Below are 23399 nucleotides of genomic sequence, written 5' to 3'. Positions count from 1 at the left end.
ATCATCATCATCATCATTTATTTTTATAGCGCCACTGATTCCGCAGCGCTGTACAGAGAACTCATTCATATCAGTGCCTACCCCATTGGAGCTTACAGTCTGAATTTCCTAACATACACACAGACACAGAAAGACAGAGAGAGAAACTAGGGTCAATTTTTGATAGCAGCCAATTAACTTACTAGTATGTTTTTGGAGTGTGGGAGGAAACCAGAGCAACCGGAGGAAACCCACGCAAACACGGGGAGAACATACAAACTCCACACAGATAAGGCCATGGTTGGGAATTTAACTCATGACCCCAGCGCTGTGAGGCAGAAGTGCTAACCACTTAATCATTTATCATCAATTCCAGATGATCAGTATGTGTACATGAGCTACAGGCTCAGGAATCACTGTCATTGGCCGGTATTCAACTAAACGTATATAACACCTGCTTAACACCGACTTCACAAATCATAGTGTCCGTCATTTTATGAATATGATTTTGGATGGAGGAAGAGTCTCAAAACGGTATATTAAGTATGGTTAAATATATCATAATAATTCATTTTACAAAAGTATTAATAGGTCAAATAAATTTAAACCTGACAGGTCATTTAAAAATGCTGAATGTTTGTATGACCAGAGGTGATTTTTAAGTCTGTATTGTTTTTAACTTGAGCAATGTTTCAGTAGTTCCCTTTATAAATGGTGCAGACAAAGATCTTCCTCATTATAACTTAGAATAAATGCTAGTAATGTATTTACTTTGACACATACTGTCCACACTTACATGTCTCAAAGAGTCTTCCAATTAGCTTCCACATACACCCTATAGTTTTGTATTACATATTCTGCAACATTAAAGAATGAAATAGCTACTGGAATTCAATAGCGTTTGATGTGTAGCATCCTGCACTTTGTAAAGCAGGTAACACTTTGCTCTATTGTTTGAAAAAAAAAAGGACTAATAATGTTGACTGCAACAGTTATCTTGGCCTAAGATCATGAAACTTGGTGCCTGGATAATGACTCAAATTTGAGGTTATAGACAGAGAATGCAAAAAATTCATCGGGACAGCTTTTTGAAGTGTTGAAATAAACGCTGTCTTGTTCCAAAAGTAATAATCTATGAGACATCCTCTGAAAATATCCCGGCATCTGATAAATAGAAGCTGTTCTGAGTTTGTTTGTGTGTTATTCACATTAAATGGAGACACATGTCTTCCCTATCTTCTATTCATTCCAGAAGAAAATTACTGCTGATGTCCTAGAGCCACCTTGATGTGTAACTTCTTAGCGCTGCATAAGACACGTGATTCCAACTTCAAAAAAAACTTCAGCAGTATCCTAATAGCTATAAAGTAATGTAAATGTAACATATTTCCTCGGACTAAAAAGATCCTCAAAATGATGGTCAAACTGCAGCTAAATATAAAACTAGTTATTTCTCCAACTTAACTTTTTTCAGCCTCTTACTGGCGGGGCATCCTGGAATTTGTAGTTCTACAGCAGTAAACACAAGCTACTTGCTTCTCTAGAAAAACAGAAGACCTATAAAAGTATGTTTAGGTTTTTTTAAGTCAGTCTGCATGTTTATTTCTTATCACATGCTAAACGATGCAGATTCAAATAAGAGTTTATATAGGTGTTTGCTAGTTGGATTAAACATAGGAGAAAACCCAACAGAGAAAACATTCATTACTACACATACACCACTAGTCAGCGACAGATCCCTAGTTATGCAATGTAAAATATTGAGGCAGGTAACGGCACGGTAGTTTGTACTGTTTCGATGCTTGTCAAATAAAGTGTGTTCTAGTAGTTAGTTACAGTATTGTAATGCAAGCTTAGGCAGTAATATGTGGCTTCCCGCTGGTGGAACTAGAAATTCCAGCTGGCATGCCATTCTGGGACTTGTAGTTCCACTGATGCTGAAGAGTCATAAATTGAATACGTCTTCTTCCACTACACAATACTACAAATCGAATATACAGAGAATGAAGCCAATGACTAATACATATTGTACATGACCCTCAGGCTACGCCAAAGGAAGGTTTCTGATTTCACACATTATAAACAACTGCATTAAAGCTCACAGATATCTCAATAATATATCTTACAATAGAAAAATAAGCAATTCACGTTCCTTTTTATTAAAAATTCACCAGAAACATACAATCCTCTCGATAGCTGTAGACCTTTATAATCTGTTCTTAAGTATTGTCTTCAATTTCATTAGGATATTGGTACTATATACTCTAGTGTTCTCAAGTAACAGTAATATAAAATAGAGCCTTAGATCAATGTATTACACGACATAAACTATGAGGAATAATGAAGCCCTGTTTAGAAGAGCTTACAGTCTAACGGTGATAAATATCTGTACTCGGCAGGAGAACAATAACTACAGCAACTTTCTTGCATTCACATGAAACAAGATTGGTAGTACTGTGCATTAATCTATTATATCTATCTATATGTATAACTATATTTAGATCTGTCTATCTACATATATTGTAGCTAAAATCAATTATGTCAACCATTTCCTCTTGTCTTATTTTGCAATTCCTCCTGCAGGCTGACCTGTGTGATCTTCAAAAAAATTAATTGCTAATTACAATGATTGTGAAATCCCTGGCTGCCAGTCTCCTCTGTGATTTAGACATGGCTGGAGCGTCATAAATCCCACAGCTTTGAAATCCCATCCCTTGCCTTTGTTGTCCTGTGTTAGGGGCGTGTGTGCAAACAAGCTGAGTGCTATAAATACAGCACCAGACCCGGAGCATCTTCACAAAGTAGCATTGAGGCTGATCTGCTGACTACACCACTCCTAGGACTTATCTGTGTAACATCGCTGTGACTTCTAATCTGCTCGTCTGACAGTGGGACAATGCCCCGTGCAGTACTGAGGATGCTGAGGTCCCTTCTCGCTCTGTGTGCGGCTTACACTCTTATACCAGGAGCAGCTGCCTATGTCATGCTGGCTAACTCCAATTCAAACTCCATCAAGAATGTACCTGCAGTACCAGCTGGGCAACCTATGGGCTTCTACCCAGTCAGTGTCAGCCCGGACTCCTTCTATGAAATTGCCAACAAATACCAGCCTTTAGATGCCTACCCGGTAAGTAACCAGTTTCAAATCCAATGAAAGTTGCATAATTTTTGTGTAGGTAAACACTGTCATCTAATATATATTTAATGCTTATATAATATATGTAAGAATAATAGTCGTAAAACTATTGAAGATGTACCAGAAAGCATATGCCACAGCTTCTGAATGTAGCCAATTATTTAAGTATTTCCTTTGATCCAGACACAGTTCACTGATAACCGGTCTATTACTGCAATACAAGCTGGTCTGATTAGGTTGTTAGCTAGAGTTGGTTAATTCATATGGAGAATGGACATGACTGTTAGAAGTGTAATGCAGATAATATGATTTTGTGATATGCTGACATTACCTGTATTTCTTAGATGTACACTTGCACAGAGGATGATGACTGTGCCCTGGATGAATTCTGCCATAGTTCTAGAAACGGAAACAACATGGTCTGCCTGGCATGCAGAAAACGTAGAAAACGCTGTCTCCGGGACGCCATGTGCTGTATTGGCAATTACTGTAACAATGGTAAGTAGTGGGCATGTATAGAACACAAGCTGTCATTAGTAAAGTCAGTGCTTTGCAGATCAGGATCCTCTAACAAGCATGAAGTGCAACAGAAAATCAAGTTGTATTTACAATAACAATAGAAAGTTATTGAACCACATGCAGCAGATCTCTATTTATAACACTATACTGTTGTAAGAAACGCAAACAACTGTTTGTACAAAACAGAACGCCCGAATCTTGTGATTTTTATAGGCTGGGACTAGACTCCCTAATTAAGGTTGAAAGTAGCCGTTTGAAATGTAGACAAGCTCCTTAGGGCCAATGAATGCAGCATTGTCTGCAGCTGTAAAACTAAGTGGGTACTTTACCTAACAATTGCGCATCGTCCTGTCTTTGAGGATTTGTACAAACTCTCTAATAGTAAATCTCACACGAAAGCTGGAATAAGGGGAGTTCCTAAATTTTAGCATAAGTACTAAAGGTTGACTTTACATGACAATTGCTAATGGTCCTATCCAGCACACAAATTAAAGTTAGCTTTGCTTGTCCTGGTGACCATGTGCCCCCCCTGTTGTGATTCTGCTCCTTAGTACACCATTATGTGCGCACATAAAACGCATTGTCTTACTTTGTATACAGTGTAGCAGGTGATTGCTTTGTGATGCCGACTGCTATGTACAGGTGTCCTGTGTAATAACGTTCTTATTGATCGCTTTGTCTTCCTGCTAATGGCGCACACTCCCCAACCTGTGCTATAATGAGTCTTCTACCATTCCAGGAATCTGTGTTCCAGTTGAGCAGGATCGCTTCCCATATCATGGATACCTGGAAGATTCTATTATGGCGACCTACAATACGGACCAGGCCACCATGGATGCAAATACCAAATTCACCACATCTCCCTCTGGGGTGCAACCTTTTAAAGGTACAGTCTTGTGTTTTTGATCGCTATTTTAAAAACTGCGTAGAGGCAACAGGTGTACTTTATAATGTAATATAGACTTTTGGTTTCTATTAGGGTATTGGGGGGGGGGGCGGAGAATTTTTACTTGTGTAAGAAATGGGTGAATATTGGCACTTATGTAGATGTCCTCTCTCTCCTTAGGTCGTGATGGTGATGTGTGTCTCAGGTCCTCAGACTGTGGACCAGGACTTTGCTGTGCTCGCCACTTCTGGTCAAAGATATGCAAACCTGTCCTTGAGGAAGGTCAAGTGTGCACCAAACACAGGAGAAAGGGCACCCATGGGCTGGAGATCTTCCAGCGCTGTCACTGTGGAGCAGGACTGTCCTGCAAGTTACAGAAAGGAGAGTTCACAACGGTGCCTAAAACCTCCAGACTTCACACTTGTCAGAGGCATTGAAAGACACTAATGGACTTGTTACTATGTTAAGCTCGGACTTTGCTTGACAGTGGATCCGCTCTATGGATGTACCGGTAGTTACCACAATGAGTACTCTGATCCAGGGTCACACCAATTGTTTCCTTTTGCGGAACTGCACTTTATTCAGTGTTTGCAGTAAATTACTGTGTTGTAAATACAATGCAACTCTCGGTTGTATATATTTATGAGAAATAAGAGCTACTTAACTTGTCTCCTATACAGTTTCCCCCTTGTACATTTGTACACACCCTGCCCTTTTTATAAGGTACATATGGTTTATGTTTTAGGATGTCTGCATTTTTATTTTAAATAAAATATGTTGAACAAGTAAAGTGTTGTTGTTGTATTTTCACATCATTAATTTTCCATCAGTGATGAGACAATAAAGGCTTTTCATTTCTGACAGATTAATGCAGTCTCGTCTGTCATCGTTGGATTAATTGTATTCCCTTATGCTAGCAGATTTTCTACATTTCATTATTTGACGATGTTTATATGAATGTACTAATCTCCCAATAACTAACAAATAATAATATACCGAACAACACATAATAAATTCATATCATAATGTGTCTATACACAATATTTATGTTTCTATTATATAGTTGGTTAACCCAATTGATAACAATCAGTTTTGCAAATACACCATTGAAATCCAACTATGCTCCCTTTGTCTTATTGTCTTAAGACCATATTAGCCTACAGAGGGCTTTAATTATGTATATAATAGAAACATTGCTGCACACTTGTTTAAAATCGTCCCGGGTGGCAGTTGTGGAGCCACAAAACCCTCCTTTCCAAGTTATGCTGAGACTTATAGTTCCGCAAATTAAGTTATGTCTTCAAAACATGATAGATCAGAGACAGGTAAATATGGCTTTTCAGCATAAAGGTATTGCTGGGATTTGTAGTTCACACAAGAGCTGGAGCCATAGATTGACTACGGGATAGAGAGTCCAAAAGCCCCAAAGGCACAAAGCAAAAAGTGGTCACAATTCAAAGCAGAGTAACTTTCAAAGGACAGGATGTAAAGTGTTGTGCCACTATTCTTTGTCAATGATCGAGCATACCGGCCATATAGACAAAACCCTGCCTCCCCTTCTGTCTCAGTCCTTGGTGAGCCTTTGTCATTTTCAGGAAAGGGCTTTGCACTTGCTTCAGTCCCTGAAATCATCTAAGGCTGTAGACCCTGGAAAGTACAATGGGGAAAAAGGAAACAGAAAACCATCTATTGCACATTGACTAAGGAGATATTTCCGCTTGAAAGATAGGATGCTGATCCGAGCCAGAAGCGTCATCTGATCTCCAAGTTACAAGGGTGACATGAAAACCTCAGTGAATGCTCTACACCTGGAGGACAGAACAGTGCCTGGAGCGGGTAGGATGGTTTTCCTAAAAACATAGACATCCTCAGCCTCTCTGTATCCCTGGGCCCGCAACAAGAGATTTCCTTTTTTTGTAACAAATTGATCACAAGGTACAAATTGCAGGTGGTGACTTGACAACGATTTTGAACAAAGATAGGCATTCTTTTGATCCCTAGCTATTATGGAACCACAAGTGCCAGCATGTCATATCGGCCTATGGCTAAAAAATATCTTATTAAATTAATGTTTGGGATGCTCACACTACATTAACATAAAGGATCAAACGTCACTGATACTTGTACAGTGTAGATAACTGGCTAAATGTTCTGATTTGCTACATTATTGCGTTTTGAATATCAGAATAATAACTAATTTTATACATCTTCAGTGTGTGCACCTCTAGCACAATTTATAGATTTATTTAACAAATAATCAACAAATAATTGCTCTGGATAACATGTCTGACATTCTTGTTTAGTACACAAGACCTGTTTACTAAGAAACTAAGGTGAAAAGGTGTTTTTATTCCCAAAAGAGAAAAAAGGATTTTTAGAGCAAAGGCAAGCAATTACTGAATTTGGAGAAGTTGTACAACTACAAGTTCCAGCAGGCCTTATGAGGGTTACTGTGCAATGTTGTACAAGTGGTTTGTTTCCTAAGATAATTAGAATGGAAAAGTGTTATTAAAAATGACTTATTTAATATATTCAGGGTTTTAACATACCTGTACATATACATTTGTAGTAACTAATGAATGCATTTTTATATATAATAAGTCCACCTTCCTTTTTTAGTACAGTAATCATCTTTTCTGTCCTTCAATAACAGTGAAGGACTGATACTGTAGTTACCAGTTGTATGTACCTGAAAAATTTGTCTCCATGTGAAAAAAAACAGTCCCCAAAATAATTGCACAATATAAATAATGCAATTGTATGCAAATATGTTAAAGATATGTTAACAACAGTAATAATAATTGATAATGTTAATCTGTAAATATATTATGAGGTCATATATATATACTCTAGTATTTTACCCCCTATCAAAGGCTGTACATATCCAATTTGCCCTTCTATTTGTGTGGAAAAACTGGCCACAGATCCCTTCCACTTTATTGTGGAGTAATACCTGCTACTAGAGGTCTGCTCATAGGTAACAATGAATGATGCATTCAGCTAAATCAGGTGCAGTACTGTGTATATAAGAAGTCAGCATATTAAACGATCCCAGTACTGGAGATATGACAGTGCATGTCAACAGCCTCTACTTGGTTTGGATTAATCCTTGTTATACATCACACTAATATGGACTTAGTGTGGGAAAAATGTGTGTATGGATATTTAGTCAAAATCTTGGTCTTGTTTAGTAGCCTCCATACCAAAGTCTTCAGGTTTTGTATACTAAGGACCTCATTTAGAGTCGGACGCAAAGTTCGTTTTAGGCGCATCTAACAAAAAAACACTACCACGCATGTGTAGAAAGTACCAAATGCGCCTGCATCTTGGTCGCAATTAACACTTGCGACAGCTTGCGACTCACTACGAGAGAATGGGAGGAACGCGGAATTGTGAAGCCGTGACCATGTAAATACATCCTAGTCGCAGTAATGCGCAGACGCAATACACGTCAAAACAGGGCTAAAGCTGTACGACAGGAATTAGGTGGCACAAGCAGTTAGCTAGCTGCAGGAACTGCTCGCAGCTCAATAGGGTATTAAGAGTGGGACGCGGCTGGGCTTGCTTGCCACTCAGTACCCTACCAAGCTGCGGCACACTCCAACTCCTACACTTCTTAAACAGACTTTGCGTCCGACTCTAGATGAGGTCCTAAACCTTTATATTTAAATACCATTAGTAAAATGAGTATATTGCTTTAATCAATTTATTTATGGTTGTCATGGCATGGGCTTACACTGTCACTACACTCCACCAAGCTGTATGAGGATTCACTAGTCATCATTTAGTACTCCCAACTGTACTACTGGGTCTGTGAGTGCCAACTGCACACCAAGACACACTAGACCCAGCAACTTTATTTGTACATGTGGGTCAGCATGGTCACTTTACATTCACTATTGTGACTGGGGCTGTTTGTGCCTCCATGTATGCCAGACAACTTAGCCTTTCTTGGTACTGTAAACTTTAATTTGGCCTTGGGGATCTAATCTAGAGATTTTCCCCCCAAACTTACTTCCAGGACTATGCCCTAGAGTTCTAATGCCACCAGGCAGTTTGGAGCAATATCCTAGGGCACAGCCCAGAATCACTGGCAGCCAGAACTCACTGAGCTCCACTGTGGAACTTTGCCTCCAGGGATTCCCAGGAGCCAACACTCCTTCCGGGTTCTATAGAACCCTTCTGTAGCTACTGCAAAACACAGCAGTCCAACACCACTGGCCCTTCCCAAACATGATAATGCTTTAAGGTTCTTTACAGTTGAGAGGTCAACTTTTCCTGGACTCCCTGGGACCAGAAGTGTGGCAGATTGACACCAATGGGCAAAATAGAATCTCAAAGGACAAGAAACCAGTAGACTGCTATGGCCTCTCCCAATAAATAAACAGAAGGTTTGCTCCAAGTCTCCCATCTCATTAGTCACAAATGCCCATAGCCTCTGCTTCAGAGCCTCACTGAACTGCCTGTATAAGTACCAAATGGCAAAATCCATCACTGTGATAATGTACTTCTTCACTAATCTAATGAAAATCAGGTAGGAGACCTACTATGACTACAGCCACTCACTGATAAGATTCCCCAACTACTGGCAAGGACCTGAGAGGGACATGAGCAATGTGGTGCCCAAACTGATGTCAAGCGTCAAAAGACTTACAGGAATTCTGAATGTTATCTGAAAAACATCTGTGTCAGGTGCTTTAATGTATGGTGTCCAGATAGGGGGTCTGTCAACTCTGGTTTACTGGAGTATATCAGGGTGGGATCAGTCACTGTGAGGTTACTGTTTTCAGGTTTGTAATACTTAATGCTGGACCTGGCTTCCAACTAGGAGCAAGGTCTCCATGACTAGGCTGGGTGGAAACAACATCTAACCACAGATGTACCATGTGGACTGGCTGCAGTGGCTCCACAAGGTGTGTGGTAGCCTTTCCCCTAAACACGTGCCTTTCTCCACAGTCCATTGAGCTGCCTTTAGGGGAAACAGTCTCTATAGGCTATGGGCAAGGCAACCAATCACTGTCTGGCAACGTCAACTACACACCCACATGGTACCCCAAGCACAGCCAAGAGTATCACTGCTACCACCAAGCTCCGTCACTGGCAACAGGTACTGCTTACACTTCTTGGACAATGTATAGTTGTTGCTGTACTTCTGCTATGGTTAATCTGGATAGATCCTTCCTGATCATTTACCAAGGTTGTAACTAGAACTTTTGTGGGCTCCATGGAAACATTTTGAATGGGTCCGCTAAGATTATCAGAAAGAGACACCTTTCATGCTCCACTCCAGCCACCCCTACTACAGTCACACTCACTCTGCCCACTCTGCCCACTCTCCAACGTTACTTGACTCACTCACATGTTAAAGGAGCAGCCTGAGCAGGGATAAAACTTCCTTTACTCACTTCCAGAGCGTTGTCGGTTGGCATCACGTCTGTCTTGCTCTGCACGCACACACTATAATCCAGAACCAACTACACACATACAAAATCAAACAAAATGTTACATACACATTTATATTCACAAGGTGCCGAAATACAGTTGATCCCAACATATGTGGGGCGGGAGAAAAGGACCCAATGGATCAATGCTAGAATATCAGTTCAATGTCTTTTTGTTCCATCATTTGCCCTATCTAGTAAAGTAATCTATGGCTTATTTGCAAGTCCTTTGTCTATAACACTTCAGTTTTCAATAATATATATTAAATAGAATATAGGAAACCGAATACAGCAAGATAAACAAAGAGAAACAAAACACTGGAAAGACTCTCAAGGATCAAGGAAGTTATTATTTGGAGACATTGTACTCTAGTATTATCTAACAGAGATAATATTCAGTTACCAATGAAATGTTAGTGCTGATAAAGAGAGTGGAGTGAGTATCCCTAAAGCAACACTTACAGTTATACAGTATATATCATTGAGAAAATGCTGGCACCCGTGATCCAAGGGAAAAAAAATATAAATTATATGTAATTCTAAGCACTTATGACAGCATTAGGATGTAGTTAAAACACAAAATAAAATACAACAGGTAAAGTAAAGCTATTTAGAAAAATAAAGAGTTCATTTTACCCAAAAATATATATTTCTTGCAAACATGCCTATATAATCAGCTGACGGGGAAGGTTAAGGGGCTTCGGTAAGCACAGAATAGGTTTCAGAAACTATTTACAAAACTGACCAGGACATACTCAGAAATTAAAACACATATAAACTGCAAGCCTTGAGATAAAAGGAACAGGACTGATTTTCTAGATATCACTGATTAATCAAAGGTTTGGCAAACAATCTGTTATCTCCCAATAATATGGTGTTCGTAAGCTGTCAAATGCCAAAGTAGCAATAAATTAATACTTCATCATCATCATCATCATTTATTTATATAGCGCCACTAATTCCATAGCGCTGTACAGAAAACTCACTCACATGAGTCCCTGCCCCATTTGAGCTTACAATCTAAATTCCCTAATATATACACACACACATAGAGAGACAGACTAGGGTCAAGTTTGATAGCAGCTAATTAACCTACCAGTACGTTTTTGGAGTGTGGGAGGAAACCAGAGTACCCAGAGGAAACCCACGCAAACACAGGGAGAACATACAAAGTCCACACAGATAAGGCCATGGTCGGGAATTGAACTCATGACCCCAGTGCTGTGAGGCAGAAGTGATAACCACTAAGCCACCATGTTTAATGGGAAACACAGTTTCGCTGTCACCTGAAAGCACGTCAGTACTGAAAACACTGAATAAACTTGCGTGGTCCTGAAATAAAGAGTCCAAACAAAACCTGCTTGGCGTTATTTCTGTTTTCAATTATTCAGCACTCTACACGATATATCAATAAATTAAATGACTGTCAAAGTAAAAGAATACCAACAATCTACACTCTATTGATCCATGATAGAATTATTGATATCATAAATTATAATCCAAAATACAATAAAACCAATTAGAATTTATTGTTCAAATGCAGAGATTGTGACACCTTTGATATAAATAAAACAAACTTATAAAGGCCGTAATTCAATAAATGTTTTATCTATTTAGTGTCAAAAACCAGTGACAGTGTGCAAAATGAAAAAAGCTTCAGCAATAAAAACAATTACAGTATATAATAAGAGAAATGAGAGAAATATCTCACAAATAATGACTGATGTAAAGACAGGACTATTTCAAAAACATTAGATAAACTCACTGTACTGTAACCGTGCAATGTTAATAAATAAGTAATATATGTTAAAAATATTGCAAATTAATTTGCATATTTAAATTGCTAAAACACTGCACTTGAATAAAATAATCAAGATATTCTAGCTTTACCAACATATAGCTCTGGTTATAGACAGCATTAAAACTCACTTTCTTGACATATAAATAAACTAGCTGATTCCCAGTCAGCACATCACACTGTAATTAAATCATAATATGAACATGTATGTTAATAGCTTCTTGGTGAAATTAAACATATATAAGTTTGCCTATTTGTTGACTGTTAATGCGATTTAAAATCTTTATCAGCTCATTTATATCTCATGGGACTTAATTACATATACTGAGATTGTGGAAATGATCAGATAAGCAAGTTCTCTAAATGAAAACACACAAAACAACTGCGGGTTTGAAAAAGTAGCGATGTTGCCTATAGCAACCAATCAGAGTCTAGCTATCATTTATTTAGTACATTCTATAAAATGACAGCTAGAATTTGATTGGTTGCTATAGGCAACATCGCCACTTTTTCAAACCCGCAGTAAATACACCCAAAAATGTTTAAACATGGAAAAAAGAGCTGGTATGGATATAATATGTTCCTTGATATACCCTATAGCTTCAAACACCTTACTATAATAATGATCTAATCGCTGACTACCAAAGCTCAGTAATATGCTTTATGATGATTGGATTGAAAACAAAGTCCTATATGTAATAAAAAGGGAAGATACATTGACAAAGATTCTAAAGGCAGCATAAAAATAGATACAGTAGTAGAGATATGACCAGCATGGGTACACAGTATTCTTGTATTCAAGAGTTGTCTAGTCTCAGACCCACATGAAATACAGTGCCATATATATGATTGCATATGTTGTGCACCAATCACATGTTTTATCCAGAAACATCAAAGCATTTTATAGGCAGCTGGACTACGAATATACATTTTATTAAAACTGTTTTAAAACTATAAAAAATATCATCCTGCTATACTTTCTTTAAACCTAAAGGTACTGAATGTCTTTATCCTGCAGAACCATTGTGCTTTTATTTGCAGGACTCTGGTATTTAAATGGCTGCTTGTTCCCCTGACCCAAGCTGGTTCTGCAGGTACAGATATGTGCAATGTTGACAAAGGCGGTTACGGGAGAATTCTGCATCACTTGTTAGGGGCTCTGGTGTGCAAATTGTAATTAATTGTGTCCTCTGTTCAGAGCACACAAAGATAATTAGCATTTGAAGTGAAGTGAATAAGGCACACCAGGCTATTTTATTTACCCCAACCTGTACAGGTGAGTATGTAAATATCAACAATGATCATTACAATTGTTGCTGTTGATGCTGAAGAGAGATCTGGGGGAAAATGTATCAAGCTGCAAGTTACTGGCGGGTGTTGCCACAGATTCTAGTTATCATTTTGCAGACTGTACTAAATAAATGGTAACTAGAATCTGATTGGATGCTATAGGCAACAACTCCACTTTTCACACCCGTGGGAAAATTGCAGCTCAGCTTGATACAATTACCGCTGGGTTGTAATTATTGATGTTGTTAACTGGATAGCTCGTCTTTTTGTGTTCTGCTCATACACAATATTATGGACAGATTTAGAGATGCTCTGACTATTCTAGCCAATTTGAAATTCAACTGAACCAGACTCCAACTTTTGGTTAACTAAATCTTGAAACATGTTCTTTGGTTGGTCCACTATGATATGTACTTTAGAACTGTCAAGCGCTTCTCTCAAGGTTCAAACATTGCATTTGCAGCTCGCAGCTAAAGTATTTTAAAATACATGATGAATTGTTGCCTTTTTTGCCTGTTCGAACAGCAAACATTACTGTGTCCAAGTTCTACTTTGAATTCGCTGTTCACATGGAATACCGTTAAATTTTCTATACAATTTAGCATTTACTTTCGAACAAGCTTGAACATTTATCTGCCTTGAACATGGCTCAAATTTTGCATAAACTTCTTAGTTAAGCTAAATTTTGAGAACTTAATACAAATTTGGATTAATGAACTCTAGAAACAGCTTACTGACCTGCTTCCAGAACCTCTTTGAAATAACATTGAGAATTTGTTGATCCGTGTACAATAGTAATGGTACAAGCAATTACTGCTACGTTTTCCATTGTAATATATATATATATATATATATATATATATATATATATATATATATATACATATACGCAGATGCAGGTGTACACTGTAAGCACTAAGAACAATTGAATTCTATAATATGACTCTAGAATAAACATGTGGTTCTGAGCGCACATCTTGATCAAACTGTGGGTGCCCATCTATCAGGTGGGTTTCTACGCTAACAATTTATAGTTTGCTAATATTTGATTTACCTCATTTAGTGGCTCTGAATTTACAAGTAGTATTAGTAGGAACCTAACTGCTCTAATTAAAAAAACCTAAACATATATAGGTAGGTTCTGGACCAAAAAGAAGGGAGTCACAAATTTCAAAATACATACATTTCCAATCCACCCCTGTCACAATAGCATTGCCCCATCTATGGGAAAAGCCTTAGCAGAACAGTGTTATGTAATATAACAGGATACAGATAGCACCTAGGACTTTAAATATTGGTTGCAACTCTGTCTACATATTAAATCAGCTTACACATAAACACACCTTTCATTTCTCAAGGATTCAAGCACAGCCTTGCACAGACAACATGCATTTTGTTTAGAAAATATATTATTTCTCTCCATTGAGATTATAGCTGTCTTACTCCAGAATGTATCCTTCAAATTATACCTTGTACATTCGCAACTACATTTATGGTTACCATTTGCTATTTTTGAAAACAGTAAAAAAATAATAGTAAAATTTTCTCTCTCTCTCTCTCTCTCTCTCTCTCTCTTGTAGTGGTTAGCACTTCTGCCTTACAGCACTGGGGTTTTGAATTCAATTCCCAATCATGGCCTTATCTGTGAGGAGTTTGTTTGTTCTCCCCGTGTTTGCGTGGGTTTCCTCCGGGTAGAGGCAAGAGATCTATGTTGGTGCAATTTTGTTAATGGTCTGGCATGATAGTGAAACCATTTAATAATAGATTTGGAAAAGTACAGACCTCCAATGTCAGGACCAGTAGTGGATCCAGGGGGGGGGGGGGGGGGGCGATTGAGGCAATCGCCCCACCTAGCAGCATAAGCATACCTGTTAAATTGCCAAGATGCTGATCAAAGTGGACGGGGCCACTGGTACCAGTGGCGGGACCAACCGTGACCAGCCAATCAAAATGAAGGGAGCGTGACCATGCTAAATGGTCCCCCCTAAAATTAAACTCTAGGTCCGCCCCTGAGACTGGCAGATTGGAGGAGCACTTACGGTTTGGCAATGAATATTAGTCTAACTGCTGCATTCACAATAGATTGTAGGGGTAAAAGTCTGGTTAGTGGGATACCGAAAGGTGGGAATTGCAAGTCTGTATAAGTGCATGAATTAAAATTTTGCACACACTACAGTTTTTTTTTTACCTGATTATCGCATTACTCACACGATAAACGACTGTTAGGTCCAATGTCGCATTAGTGGGTACGGTCCAACGATCATGTCTTATCATTACAAAGCACATTGTATCATTTGATTTGATTTTATAAATAGACTAAAAATCTCTATAAATGATAGAACAATGTTGTGCCAATTCTGTAGTGTGTATGCTCTCACGCCCAGTAGTGTAGGCAGATCTCCATAGAGTTTACAGGGTCACAAACTTCAGCCAATGGATATGACAGTTGAAATACACAGCTCTGAAGGCAAATCTTATAAAATGTGTATAGTGTGTACAAATAAAGCAGCATGCTGATCGGGACTTTCAGCCATTGGTAAAATCGTTAACGATATCACATCGGGAGAAATTTTCTGTAGTGTGTACCCAGCCTTAAGGAGGTGTTGTGGAAGGGCTGAGAAGAGATTTAAATGTATTAAAGAGGAGTTTGAGGTTATAAGACTGAATGGAGATGAGAGAATAGAAGTATATTTGTTTGACAATGTCCAGAACATTTAGATAAGCATGATAGATGGTGGTATATATGAGAAGTCATCAGATGTGCAAGGCTTTCTTTCGCTAATTATGTTCAATCTTGTGGGAGAGTTTTAGAGGTGGTGCGCTTCCTTTGTGTGCCATGGTTGACATTGTGGTTGACACTAAGAATAAAGATTAGCTAGAGCCACTTGATGTAGGGCTGTTGTTAGGGTGTGATTAAAATATGTTTAAGAAATCAAAAACTGTGATAACAAGATCAAGGCAGTGGCCATCACGATGAGTAGTAGAGTCAATCCACTGGGAGAGGCCAAGAGAGAAGATTAGAGGTAGTTTTTTAGAGAAACAAAAATAACCCCAGATGATGACCGGAACACTAGATGATAAGAAACAAGTTCACGGAACTGTTGAAGTGATCCAGTGGGCAGATAGATCACAGCAAACATGCAAAGAGAAGAGGATACAAATCCAGATATTATGTGCTTCCAAAGATGGGAATATGAGTAAAGGAAGTGGCAGAACTTTAATACTGCTGTATGAGAAAAAGAGGAGTCCAACCGTACCTCCTTCTGAATCCTTGCAAGGCCTGAAGGTGTAAGGCTAGGTGCACACTGAAGAATTTTTCGACCGTCGTGTTATCTCAAACGATTGTACGTGTTATCTTCAAACTGGAGGTCCGATCAGTCTGACGATTCATCCATACACACTGGCACGATTTACCTTCAGATCTGTGCTCTTTATCTGGTCTTCTAGTCTTTGGAGAATGACAGCACAATATTCATTCATTCATTAATTATTGTCACAGTCACACTGATAAAAACCGCTTTGTTATAGCTATCCACATGTCCTAATGAATTTCGTTAACATCTGTGACTGAAACAAAACATTCTGTTTCAGAACTAACAAATTAATTATTCCTCCTATAGCAGTCTCTACATCTATTCATCGGGACATTCATTGCTAGCATCGGCTGAAAAGAACACGACTCTGTAAACTCTATGGAGATTGTGAGCATGAGTGCATACACACTACATGATCGGTCGGCGATTGGTCGGAAATTATTAAACGTACGACCAACCAAATGAGCCAACAATCGACACTTTGGAACGACTTTCGACCATTGTCTCACTATACACACTAACCTGACTTCCGACTGAATGGTCGTATGTCGGCTGATTTGCCCGATTATTGGACGAAAACACTCCGACTGTACCTAGCCTAAATGAATTGAAGGGCTGCAGATGAGACAGTGTTAGATTGTGTTTACCATATTTCTGTTATTGGCAGAATGTTGAAGTTATTTAAAAGGAACAAGCCATGGATAGTGGTGTAAGGAGTGGTGAGTGCAGACACGCTCCACTACAATCCTCCCCCGGTTCACCCTGCTTCCCGGTTGCTATGGAAATCTCCAAGCAGCCAGGCAGGCAATGCAGTGCAATCATGTGACCGCATGGCAGCAAACTTCTAGTCAAGGGGGCTTGGCTCACTGGGAGCATCCAGATTGGCTCTTTGTTCTTTTTAGTGCAAGGAACTCAGAACCACTATGCCAATTATTAGGCCGGCATTCCACCATACAGAATTCACACAAGGCTTGTGTGATTACCTGCGTAATTACTCCAGTACTGTATTGTGACCAATTGCACTTTTAAATCCTGCACTATGGAAATGGGGGTGTTAAATTATGTTGAATTGCATTTTAATGTATCTTGGTGTGTAAGGTATATAATACATTGGTGTGCATTTCTGCCAACAGTACAGACTTTACTGTGGTGGCCCAGATTTTTGGTTTTTGAAAGGGGGGTGGTTTTGCCCAAAATGGGACCGTTCTTGGTAGATCTGGGGTTTAAAATGCATTACTGCTTTACAAGGCCAACATATACAATTCAAGAGATGCGTGCGCATCCCAGATGTACGGGTTTGGTTCCCAGTCCACAGACAGACTGCAGAGTGTAAACTTAGGAGCTCTCTGGAGATTATGAGCTTCCCTGCTCACTCTATAGGATGTTTGCACTCTGCATCAACACAGTACAGGTAAGTATGCTGGGCTAGGGGAGCTTTATAATATGTCTGGGGAAAGTGTTATAACCTGTTTGGGGGGAGGGTTATAATGTGTCTGGGGAATGACGTGATGTGTCTGGGGGGTGACGTGATATATTGGGGGGTAGCATGATGTGATGTTGCTGGAGGGATGGCATGATGTGTCTGGAAGGTGGGGGAGTTTGGCATGATGTGTCTGAGGGTGGTGTAATGTGGTTAGGGGGTGGTGTGATGTGGATGGGGGGTTTCATGATGTGGCGGGGGGGTGGAGTTATGTGGCTGGGAGGGTGATGTAATAAAAGTATGTTTTACCATAATATATGTATTATATACTGCGTGATCTGTGTTAAGTACTGTGTTCACTTATTGCTCGGTTTTCAATATTGAACCTATCAATTTTCCAAACAGATCCCAACATTCCAGGATGCATCCAAGAATCTAGTACCAGGTTGTGAAAGCTGCAGTAGCAGGTAGGTGAAACCAACACCGTTTAATACATAATATGTCATGGTGAAAGAGGTGCAGCCACATCCCATATTGACCACACTCCCAACACAGTGACCACACCCACTTAGATGCCCGAAACCTACTGTACTGAAGCCCCAAACTCCTCTTGACGGCCCTGGGTGTGACTTTGTAATAACAGCTACTTCACTGTAAATGTCTGTGCCTGTATCTAATTGAAGTGATATAGAGTCTGTGCTGTGTGCCCAGGGCGCAACACTGAAGGGGGGGGGGGCACAATTTAGGAATATTTAAAGTTCATTTCATTAAAAATGAGGGCTGGGGGACAGCATTTGTCTTTCTCACCCCTGGCGCTAGAATTCTAAGTTATGGCTCTGGTGCTGACCACAACTGTCTACAAATGATGAAGATAAATATACAAGAAATCCTGGTCCTATACTTTACAATTACTGGATTTTAAGTACACACAATTAACAATGTTATGTACTCAAATATCAACATTTCAAAATGTATTTCTAAACATTTCATTAAAGGCACTATTTATAACGACAGCCAGGTACAAACACTGGGACACAAGAAGATGTTGTCCCTTTAATTTCACCACTGTTCTTTGCTGTTCAGAAACAACATTTCCTTAATGTGCTGTCCTGGGGCAAAACTCCATATTGTTTTGCATGCTGTGCCTTTTCATATGAGAGTCCTTGAATTTGTAAAGTGTTTGGGGTAAGGAGGGGTTTGCTTCGAAAGTTTGTACACAAAATGTTAATGAAATATGAGCAGGCAAAAGATTGTCTAGAGGTATTCTATAAAAGTGGAGAAATCAGACAATGGGCCTGATCAGTGATGAGATTCAAATAAATTAACACCCGGTTCTCTGTCTTAATGACCGTTTTAAGTATACAAAAAGACATACTGAAAGGTAGTTTAATATTTCATGCATTTAATACTCAAATAAGAACAACAAAAGAGGTGCACAGAACTAACTTATGTTATAAGAAAGAGTTTTGTGCCATGCTGCTTTTACCCCCTTCACACTGTGCCATGCTGCTTTTACCCCCTTCACACTGTGCCATGCTGCTTTTACCCACTTCACACTGTACCATGCTGCTTTTACCCACTTCACACTGTACCATGCTGCTTTTACCCACTTCACACTGTGCCATGCTGCTTTTACCCACTTCACACTGTGCCATGCTGCTTTTACCCCCTTCACACTGTGCCATGCTGCTTTTACCCACTTCACACTGTGCCATGCTGCTTTTACCCACTTCACACTGTACCATGCTGCTTTTACCCCCGTCACTCTGTGCCATGCTGCTTTTACCCCCTTCACACTGTACCGTGCTGCTTTTACCCCCTTCACACTGTGCCATGCTGCTTTTACCCACTTCACACTGTACCATGCTGCTTTTACCCCCGTCACTCTGTGCCATGCTGCTTTTACCCCCTTCACACTGTGCCGTGCGGCTTTTACCCCCTTCACACTGTGCCGTGCTGCTTTTCCCCCATTCACACTGTGCCATGCTGCTTTTACCCCCCTTCACACAGTGCCATGCTAATTTTACCCCCTTTACAGTGCTATGCTGCTTTCACCCCCCTTTCACATTGTGCCATGCTGCTTTTACCCCCCCTTCACTCTGTGCCATGCTGCTTTTGTCCCTCTTCAACTATGCCATGCTGCCTTTACCCCCTTCACATTGTGCCATGCTGCTTTTACCTCCCTTCACTGTGCCATGTTGCTTTTGCCCCTCTTCACACTATGCCATGCTGCTTTTGACCCCTTCACACTGTGCTATGCTGCTTTTACCACCTTCACACTGTGCCATACGCTGGCTCTCTCTTTTCCCGGGCTAGCTCTTCAGACCAGGGACGTCTGCAGTCACTACCTATAGAACGTTTCATATTATGCAATGGTGTGCCGCCGAATTCTGGGAAAGGCTTAGGTGTGTTGAGGGTGAGAAAAAGTTGTGGAGCACTGCAATACATAACTAACAGTAACTAATAGCACTGAGACCAACACTTTCCTTATTTTCAGTCATTAAAAAATCAGGTTATTGTTTTTTTTACTGTATGAGATACACTTTTATGCATACTTGCCAACTCTCCCGGAATATCCGGGAGACTCCCGCATTTTGCGAGGGACTCCCGGGTGAGTGTGGCAATCTCCCGAATTCTGCCCACTTCACTAGGAAGTGCCCCACTTCCTAGTGAAGTGGGCAGAATTAGATCCCAAAAGCCGCGATTCCCGGTGAATCGCTGCGTTTGGCCCCGCCCCCAGATGTCAAATGACGCTGTTGCGTCATGACGTCACAGGGGGCGGGGCTAAAGTGCCACACTTTTGGCCGCCCCACCCCCCTCACGCCCACCTCCACTGGCAGGCTCCCGGAAGAGAGCTGAAGAAAGTAGGTAAGTATGCTTTTATGGAACCCAAATACCCCATGTATTCTGATATTTTATTTGTGAACATGATCTAACTATGCAAAATATTATTTTAGCTTTCATACCTTATGCACCTAGAACCAAGGGCTATTAATTACTTGACTCCCATAATTGTGACATACAACACCCAGACAGCCATGTCACCTAAAGTTTGCTCAGGCCATACCCCCTAAGTGTGAGATAAACAAAACCACTTATTCTAATAAATTGAATGGATCTAGAGTCTGGATTATGGGAAATCAAGCATTATAAGAGTAGTATGAGAAAACCAGGACATGGCAGCCCAAGTAATAAAGCAATTGTTTATAGGTACAGTAACTCAGATTTCCAAATTAGTTAACAACTGCAGTGATGACTTATATATGGGCTAATGCAGGAGGCATGGAGAGATAATAGGCAGAGAAGCAGTTGGTTTTATTTAAAACACTGTGTAAACAACTATAAAATCTTCTTGCAATCTTTGTCAATCTCTGGCATGGATGAAGTATGTCCTAAAATGGACACTGTAGGGGAAGATTTTGTTATCTTTGTCACTCTCTGACATCAGGAGTCAAAGACAAGGTCACAGTTGTTTATTCATATATTATATTAAGAATGTTGTGTGGGGACCCATAGCTGGAAGAGGGCTCAGACCTTCCCAATAAAAACTCAGTTGTGCAAGTATGACTAATGGTGAAGTGAACTTGGAACTATGAGCTTGATGTATATTCCAGTCAAAGTGGATGATGTTATTGCTGCTTATTGCAAAATACTTGGAGTATGAGGTTTGGGTCGAGGGGCACGCTGTGTGTGCTAATTAAAATGTTAAAATGAGTAGTGGTCCAGACAGGATTTGAAGTAATTCTGATTTTTTTTCAGTGTGTGATCAGGCAGGGTGGAATGATGGTCAGAGTAGGCACAGTACACAGGGCTGGTCATAGTTTTAATAAATTAATAACCACACGATATCTACCATGGATAAATCAAGATTCCGCAGATTTATGCCTTATGTGTTGAGCACAGTGGGTGAATCATCAGCCCAGCAGGGGGAGATAAGAAATCCATCTTCCAGAATATGCATTTATAAAGAATATCCTCTTGATAAATGGAGGAATAAGGCTTAATTTCACAATGTCACTGAAAAGAAATTCTGAAAAATAATTTTATTTGAAAGCAGTAAATATAGTGATTATAAGAACAAAGTCAACTGGCAAAATGAGTTTTAATACAGTTTAATGAAAACTCCTCTTGCTGAGGCGGGGGGGTGGGAAGGAAGTGGAGCAACAAGGATTAGTAGAGGTGTCTGTAGAAAACAGAATGGACCTCATTTAGAGTTGGACGCAAAGTCCGTTTTAGGCGCATCCAACAAAAAAACACTATCATGCATGTGCAGAAAGCACCAAATCTGTCTGCATCTTGGACACTTGCGACTAAAACAGACTTTGCGTCCAACTCTAAATGAGGTCCAATGTCTGTTAGCAATCACTGGCTGATAAAGCTACATTTCTTTTCCTACACAGAACTCGCTAGTTGGAGTTCACTGCAGAACAAGATACGGGGCTCTATCAGTCCATCATAGCATTTGTTGATGGAGGCTCCATTTGCCGTCAGACACACACATCCCTTTCAGTAACAGAGTATGCAGAGGGTTAGTGGGCAGCTCCTAACTTGTAGATGAACAGCCTGTGTTAGATTTGGTGGTGGACGCTGCTTCTCACTCAGTCCGTTGTCATTATTAGGTGTCCTGCAAGCAATCAACGGTCACAGGTCACACCGTGTTCCTGGCTGCTTTGCCTAAAAACCGGTGTCCCTAATCTATCTTACCAAGTTTTCTGATGTCAGCTGCTTAGATTTATGTTATTAGCGCAAGTGTGTTTGCTATTTAATGTTATAGGAGTGACTGAATCTTATTGGTTTCCTCAGCCTTTATTAACTCCTCTCTCTGTACAACCTGTGCTGGTGATAGTTTAGTCTTAGTGTGCTGAAAACTATACTCACTTGCCGACTTTTCAAATCTCTCCTCCGGGAGATCCCGGAGTAGAGGTCATGTGACAGGGGTAGGAGGGGGCTATTGCGTCACCGTAGCCATGTCCCCTGCTAGGAAATGCTGAAATTCACTTCATAACAGGGGCATTGCTTAATGACGCAAAATTGCGCCCTCCATCACGTCTGGGAGGATGCCTACTCTTCCGGGAGTCCTGGAGTACTCCTCAATATTCTGGGAGAGTAGGATTAATGTGATTCTTTGCTGGAACCTGGATTATTTATTGGACCTTGTCATGTCTGTCACTTGACTTTTGACCTTAGCTTGTTATCTGGAGTCTGCCTTACCATCCACCTGCCCTTGACCTCTGCCTATTTACAATTCCATTTGGACCGCTGGCTGCATGTCTGACCATGCATGTTCTTGTATCTCACCTGACACTAAACTTGGCGTCCATTGTCAGATTACCCAGTGTTACTATCTTATCACTGTTACTATACTGTGCCTGCTGCTCTCCTACTGTGTCCTGTACATTATCTCAACTACCCTGAAATTAATAAGCCCCTACTACTACAGGTGAAGTCCTGGGGGAATATATAGAGTGCTACCAGAAAGGGGGCTGCTATAGGTGAAGACTCTGTGAAGTGGTTCTAGGGGTCTGATTATCTGATGGGTATTTCCATAACAGTCTGACATCCTTACAGGTTTCACAGCAATCTCTGAACCCTCATTTCCTATACATGAGTGCTACT

The 23399-nt window shown here is 40.1% G+C and overlaps 1 protein-coding gene across 1 annotated transcript; it reads left to right on the top strand.

Annotated features, from left to right (window-relative positions):
* The first annotated feature begins 2793 nt into the window (after positions 1-2793).
* Positions 2794-5310, top strand: DKK1 (dickkopf Wnt signaling pathway inhibitor 1). Its single transcript, XM_075215180.1, has 4 exons — positions 2794-3106; positions 3460-3613; positions 4374-4520; positions 4701-5310. The coding sequence occupies exons 1-4, from the start codon at positions 2876-2878 to the stop codon at positions 4955-4957; spliced, it is 789 nt and encodes a 262-aa protein (XP_075071281.1). The 5' UTR covers positions 2794-2875; the 3' UTR covers positions 4958-5310.
* Positions 5311-23399: the final 18089 nt, after the last annotated feature.

This window comes from Mixophyes fleayi, chromosome 6 (genome assembly GCF_038048845.1).
Source record: "Mixophyes fleayi isolate aMixFle1 chromosome 6, aMixFle1.hap1, whole genome shotgun sequence".
NCBI classification, from domain to species: domain Eukaryota; kingdom Metazoa; phylum Chordata; class Amphibia; order Anura; family Limnodynastidae; genus Mixophyes; species Mixophyes fleayi.
The sequence above is the reverse complement of the archived record's forward strand: the minus strand, read 5'-3'. Positions and strand labels throughout refer to the sequence as shown.

What these genes read in the sequence shown, in the direction of transcription:
- DKK1 (XM_075215180.1), top strand. Translation starts at nt 2,876, where the DNA reads ATGCCCCGTGCAGTACTGAGGATGCTGAGGTCCCTTCTCGCTCTGTGT. An exon ending in AGCCTTTAGATGCCTACCCG is followed by an intron (nt 3,107 to 3,459) that starts GTAAGTAACCAG and finishes TGTATTTCTTAG; the next exon opens with ATGTACACTTGCACAGAGGA. An exon ending in TGGCAATTACTGTAACAATG is followed by an intron (nt 3,614 to 4,373) that starts GTAAGTAGTGGG and finishes CTACCATTCCAG; the next exon opens with GAATCTGTGTTCCAGTTGAG.